The sequence below is a fragment of the Channa argus genome, chromosome 11 (genome assembly GCF_033026475.1).
Source record: "Channa argus isolate prfri chromosome 11, Channa argus male v1.0, whole genome shotgun sequence".
NCBI lineage: Eukaryota > Metazoa > Chordata > Actinopteri > Anabantiformes > Channidae > Channa > Channa argus.
The window spans coordinates 24826241-24833195 of NC_090207.1; the positions used below are offsets into that span (position 1 = coordinate 24826241).

At 37.9% G+C, this 6955-nt stretch overlaps 1 protein-coding gene across 1 annotated transcript; it reads right to left on the reverse strand.

The window, feature by feature from the left end:
• Positions 1-207: 207 nt before the first annotated feature.
• Positions 208-6700, reverse strand: tm2d2 (TM2 domain containing 2). The gene is made up of 4 exons (XM_067521723.1): positions 6320-6700; positions 5844-5931; positions 5656-5771; positions 208-3652 (listed from the first exon to the last, which is right to left on the reverse strand). Exons 1-4 carry the CDS (start codon positions 6625-6627, stop codon positions 3439-3441), a joined length of 726 nt encoding a protein of 241 aa, XP_067377824.1. The 5' UTR covers positions 6628-6700; the 3' UTR covers positions 208-3438.
• Between the last annotated feature and the right edge of the window lie 255 nt (positions 6701-6955).

Consider the following 6955-nt stretch of genomic DNA (forward strand, 5'->3'; position numbering starts at 1 on the left):
TTGAAGAAAATAATGAATTTGATCCATTTTGGAATACGGCATGGAACAAACTTTAACTTGAGCAAAAAATAAATTAAATGGTACATTTTTAAGCAAGAACTTGTTTGACTGAATTCTGCCACCACTGAAGACAACAGTGTCATTCATTGATATTCTACCCTGCTCCATCCTGAACCCATTAAACCAAACAAGACGACAAAGGGGACACACTGTAACAGACACTTTTATTGAGTCCTACGGAGTGTGAACATTGATAAATACAACATGAAACACTTTGGATTCCTTCTCACCATTTTAAAGACAACTGCGTCGTCTAAGAGAACATATAACAGATTTAATTAAAATGATGAAGAGCAACAAGGAAGATAATACAGCAGGACAATCTCTCATAAGGTCCCCTTGTTTGGGGTTTTACCTTGAGAAATGTGTCACTTAAGATCATTTGAAAATAAACGCATTGTCTTTATAAGATGCAGTATATTATGCTAGACACACTCCCAGAAACTCATACAACATGAGGCAAATAAATAGTACAGTGGATTTAAGTCAAAGAATATAAAATCTTCCCTTCAAACCCTCGATGTTATGTACTGTATCGTACGAGACCAGGAGACACCAGAACATTGAAGTTAGAAAATGGCATTAACATGGTATGTTACAGTATGGTTTCTCTGACAGAAGACAAACTTGAATTCAGTTTGAAGAAAATTTGTTGTTCATGGAGAAAGTCTTGTTTAAATTTTGTTATAGGCATGTAACAGCATATTTACTTCCACAATGTGAAATAAGTGGGAAAATACGATATATGAAGCATCTACAAAAGATGTAAAATATGCCAGCTAAAAATATATGGCTTCCTAAAAGCATATCGCTGCTGTTGATGACCGTGTCTTCTTCCACCCTTTACGATAAGACCTAAAGGGCTTTTATGGATCTTTGGGTAATGAAATCAGTCTCTGGCAGATCACATAAACCGTTCGTTGAGGTAAGGATAAGGAATTTAACAAAGTGGAAGATGAAGATATGAAACGTTTAATGTGCGACTTGAGCCGTTGCTGGATGAATTCAATGACAAAGAAAATTTGTTTTACTTGGAGACATCTGGACTGAGTCCGACTCTCAGTCTGAATGAAAAAGAGGCAAATTGCTCCCACACGGCAAACGTGTAGGGGTTTTATGAAGTACAGGAATTTTCTTGCTTTAAACGCTTCTGGAGTTGATACCGAAAACCACTCTCATCACCTTGTCAACACGATGTGAAGACTTCTCATTTTTATGGTCGAGTGCTCCCACTTGCTTGAGGCTCTAATGTTAATCAATCTAAGTAGAGACATTAAAGCAGCAGAGAAAATATCCCTAACTAGTAGAGGACAGTGCAGGGCTGTCTGATAAACTGGAAAGGCAAAGAATTGGTAACTCAGTGTAGGATACTGCCCTCATGGCAGTAAAACATCCAAGATTACCACTCAGTTTTGCTGGAATGAGGGATTCTTGGTCGCTTTGGCAAAAGACTCCACATTATATGCTCTTGAGTTTGGCTGCCTAAAGGGATCAAACCAAATGTTGTTCATGTGACGCACAAAAATCCATTACACCCAACTGAACACAGTAGGTGTAAAACCATCTTAAAGAAGCTTTTTGTGCTAACTAAGAAACTGGAGGAGGACCACATCCAAGCAAACTGGTGGAGCAAGTTTGCAGTTTTAATATTTTATGGTTGTAAAACTTCAAAGGCTAAACTATTAACAAATGCACCTGATGCCGTCCATAATGGATTTTCATCATTTGAAAGCTAAGGGTGTTTTCACACCTACTTCATTCTGGATAAATTCATCTCTGAATGGTTTTTGCCACAGTGGTGGTGTGAAGTGTGAAGTGGCGTTGTATTGTCAAGATGGTTTTCCAAGGTGCAATCAGCATTCTCCTGGCCTGGGTTTGTTTGCTTTATTGTTCAGATAATTATGATGGTTTTGCGCAAAACCCAATTGTATAGTTGTTTAATGTTACATGTACATAACACAATGTGCCAGATCCATTTAAAGCTGCAGTATTTCCCCTATAGCGTTTTTTTTTTTTACCGTGATTCTATAGCTACTGCTAATTTCTGTTATCACGGCTTCTGTTGTAGAGTTTTGGTGAAATGGGAAATTGTGTAAAATGGCAGTACACAGAGGAGCAAACTCCGCTCGAAGAGGAAAAAAAAGACAAAGGGAGGCAGAAAGAAAAGGCCAGCTGGACCAAATGGTTAACTCTCCATACAGCAATACAGTTTACAACCAATGTGCTGTATATATACCACCAGCTAATTACAGTGACATTGTTTAAAGCCCCTCACATTTAGATGAACTAGCATCGGCGGAAGGATATGATTGAGCTACCAGTTCAACCAACACTCGATGTATTTTCCCATCTGATCAACTGAAGAGGCTGTGTCTTGTATTTGCTTTGGTTCTGAATCAGAAGTGTGAAAAATGACGACTAAAATTATGTTTATTCTGAGCCTTCTCTATTTTAACAGACTGTCACAATCTGCTGCTCAAAGTGAATTCTCATTTCCCCAAATCTCTACAACAGGAGCAGCAATAGGAAAATTAGCCCAAGCTATTGAGTCACCACACGCAGTTATACAGCAGGTTAGACAAAAAGTTTTAATATAACCAGACATGAATATTTTTGTCTGACTTATAGTAATGATGTTTTTGTTTCGGTTGGATTTTTTTGTGTGTGAACCCAAACTATCAATAAAGCAGAGTTTACAAGTTGTCCACTGGTTCGGACAAGAGCAAATGAACTAAAGGTTTGAAAACAGCCTGGTAACACAACCATTTCAACACACGAGTAGAGTGATACTTTCAAATACTTGCTCGCTTTGTTTTATTCTGGCAGCTCCTTATCAGAATGTAAGTAAAACATTTCGTAGGAATCTGAATTCAACTACCCCACGTAGGGCTCGTGTACAGGGTGACGTTGACCAATGCAGTCCACTCAACTTCAGTACGTAGGGTCATACTTTTTGATTTGTAATAAATCAGTGTGAATCCACCAAACAGAGCAGAAATAAAACGCAACAATTTATCTCCTTTTCCCCCCCTGTGCTTCAAGTCGAATGGATATAAAAAGCATAAAACTGACCTTGGTTGAAAATTTAGAATGAAAAAGAAATATCATCACTGTTGCTGTAGTGGAAGCTGTGGGAACCATAGTAATTCTTATGCTTTCTCAAAGGGATACATTTCAAGTTAAATTAGAATGAAATCAAATTATTCATCATTTTACTCAGGAGCCCATAGGAAGCCTGGAGGAATCCTCAGGAGGTCCCTGGACTCCACTTTGCAAAAGCAGCCCACAGATTCATAATTGAAGCAGGGTGAGTCCCCAGAGTTCTCTGCTTTAACTGATACCATCTAACTGACGTGGCCTGACTCTGCTGCTGGTCTCTCAGTAGTAGGTGCACCAGTTGCTGTAATCGCTGGGCATCAGTCCACCCGTAATGAGCAGGATCAAGTCCACAAACCACCAGATTCCAAGACCTCCGAGGGTGAGCAGCTTTCCAACAGCGGTGCCGGTGTGGCCCAGGCAGAAACGGTCAACTCCGAAACAACCCAGAAAGAAGGAGTACAGCAGTGTGGTGATGAAGTAGTGCCCAGTGTATCTGTGTATACCCGAAACAAAGGTACATTGCGATATTTAAAACAATTAACCTAAAATTGATCATTAATACCTTCAATCTCAATCAGGTGTATAATGTCTGAACCAAAAGAGAATAAACTGATGCTAATGAATGCAGGGAGAGATAGCTAAAAAGCAAACTAGAGGTTTGTTATACACTTGCAAACATTGCCCTCTAGTGGTAATGCATGATACCACAGGACTTTTTACCTGGATCAGTTATAGAACAGTGTGTTCAGTGATGGACTGTGTATTAGCCTCTGTAGATATTTCTCACTCTTAGTGTCTTAACTTTTTCTGGAAAAGGGGTTTGTAGGCAAGTAAAATGTAAATTAAAAAGTGGAATGCAAGGATTTGCAAAAGATCTAAAACCTATCTTGTTTGTAAATGGTACAAACACAAATATCAAATGTTAAAACAAATAAACATGCTCATATTTGCAAAGACAGCTTTGTGTCTATATGGTTGAGTTTCCTCTAATCTACTTTAACCTGAACATAAACTTAAACCTTATCTTACCACATTTGTAAAGAAGGAAATCATCATATGTTAAGGGGAACAGACTAAGACACAAACCTGGAAAATCCAAAGAGTGATACAGTGCATCTTCAATCTAGTTGCTTTCTCCTAGTTATTCATTTATCAGTAATTTAAATTTAACTTAAAATAAGGTCTCAGATTAATTAGAATATTGCTGTCACTATGTCAGATACATATTTATCATTTATTCTAGATAAATTACTGTATAAAAAGCACCCAGGTAATCATTGTTAGGCTATGTTCTAACACTAAATTATTATGGTTTGTTGGGGGGGAAACAAACAAAACAGCAGCATATTAGGACGTTGATTTAACAGATCTGAGGTTAAACTCTGAGGTTTAACTTGGGGTCGAAAAAAAAAGACCCAGGATGACTCTGGGTAACTCTGGGTAAGGCTGATCAGTCTGTTCAATCAATTTCAGTGCATGTGTAACAACTATAAGAATCCTTCATCAACTGCCATTTTAATTCAGTTGCATTAGAAATATGGTATAAAATTAATTCAGATTCACTGGTTTAGGTTCATGGAGTAAGTTAGTGTGACAACAGACTGAAAATCTAGAAATTAGCTGAGTGAACAAGCTCTGACTTTTCATTTCCACTTCATGAAATACCACCCAGCTGTTTGTGCCAAAGTTTTTGGGCTTTGTCTTCTATGTGTGGCACGTAAGTTGATTACTTTCTGTACAAGTCTACTGCATAGGTAACACAATTTGGTGAAACCATAGCAAAAGTTATGTTAAAAATAATATCTATTATTAATCTTAATCATTAGATTTTCATCAGTGTAATTATCAGGAGAGTGATGTGAGTTTGATTCGATCACTTATCTTTTCTAAGTCTGTAGCTGATGAGACACTAAACTGACTGTAAATACTGTGTAAATTATCAATTGTACTGTTGCAAGAACCTGAAGTGAACATACACATTATAGCCGTATAGACGTATGTCTGTATGTATCTACTTCATATTTTCTTTTGGGCACAACCTTACTTCATGAGTGGTTCAGAGGTGTTGAATGTGTCTTGAGCAGAAAGACAGCACTCGGTTTTGTTCAGACACAGAAAAAGGTATTTAAGATACTCCGTAATAAATTCTCTCTTTTAATGAGGGGATGATTTGTTTTATCATCTTAATCCTTCTGGACCTGAATCCAATTCAATATTTACATTATTCAACATCAATGTGACACACTGTGTTTTTCAGGATTGATGTCACTGGAGGTTCTGCTTCAAGAATACTACATGTATTAGATTAAATATAGCAGTTTCCTCTATCAGGACTGTGACACAAGACCATCGATGTTCGTCCCACTTTGCCGAACCCACTGAAGGTTCCATTTGACCCCTGGACCAGTTAAAGTTCATGCATTCACATGTACATACTGTAAAGTTTGGTGTGACAGTTTTGTCTCATATAGATTTATACACTTGTGTGTCCCTTACTTGATGCAGGGTACATTTCCTCTGAGGAATTCTCTAGGCCCAGCACACTCTATATCATCGAGTGCAGTGCAGACAACTAGTGTATGGTTCACTTCCTTCAGAGTCTGGCCTCCCCACTGAAGAGAGAAATAGTAGATTAATAGCCATGTAGTTGACAAAATAATTCGTGTTTCAAAATAGAAACTTACCCCCACACAACCATAGCCCAGCTCCAGGAAGGCACTGTGGTTGCCTGTAAGATCCACAGGATCTTGACAGTAGATAAACTCCTCAGGTCTTCATTAAACATTGCATGTATAAAGGAATCAAGGAATATCGTTATACCACTGTTGTGGACGTGACTGATAGACAACAACAGGGCAAATGTTAGTTTTTGATAAGTAGAGATCCCACGATAAACTAAACAAAGATTAGTTGTTTAGCGTTAATATTAAAACCTATTAAGATCGGTTAACAGTTACAAAAAATGACATTCAATCGCAGCAATGTCAGTAGCTATATGAAATGTAAGATTTTAAACAAACGTTGCTTCAAGCTGTAGTCGGTGGGAAAAAGATGTGCAGGTGAGCAGGGTTTGGGTCTAGACTATTTAGCTAACTGACGCTAACATGCTAACGACAGCGATCCCTCCATCTACTTTCACATAACATTACATGTAACTTACAGATAGCTGCAGAGGACGACTGGTGACGGGGGTTTATACTCAAAGGCCTCTGAATTATTCGTGCCGTCCACCGCTAGGTCATATTTCCCCGTTTCAGACGGCTGATCGCTGAACGGCACTACGGTAGCTCCCTGGCTAGGAGGAGAAGAAACAGGAGTTTCCGTTGTCGACGAGTTTTGGGAGTAAATTCCTTCCAGGAATTGCAACAAAATGACTATAAGTAACAACAGGAACTGTCCACACAAAAGAATATAACTCACAGAAATCATTGTCACCCTCAAACTACTACAATAAACCATGTAAGCCATTCATTGCTAACAATAACGTTAAGCTAGCAACAAAGATCCCTGATCGCTGTCTCGTGTTTATGACGTTGTCAGAATGCGCCTTAGAAACTTTTGTGTTTGGATCTGATCTCAGTCTTATTTTTAATTTATTGGATGTTAGTTTGAGGTGATATAAATCAACTAGATCAAACATTGAATCTGTAGCTGATTGCAGCAAAAAAAAAAAAAAAAAACATGTTTATTTTTATAAGCCTTACATTGTTCTTGTATAATTTTTTCTTTCCATTAATTTATGTATTATTTTTCTTTATTCCCTACAGTGTGTTTTTTTTAGAGAGGGACCATCCAG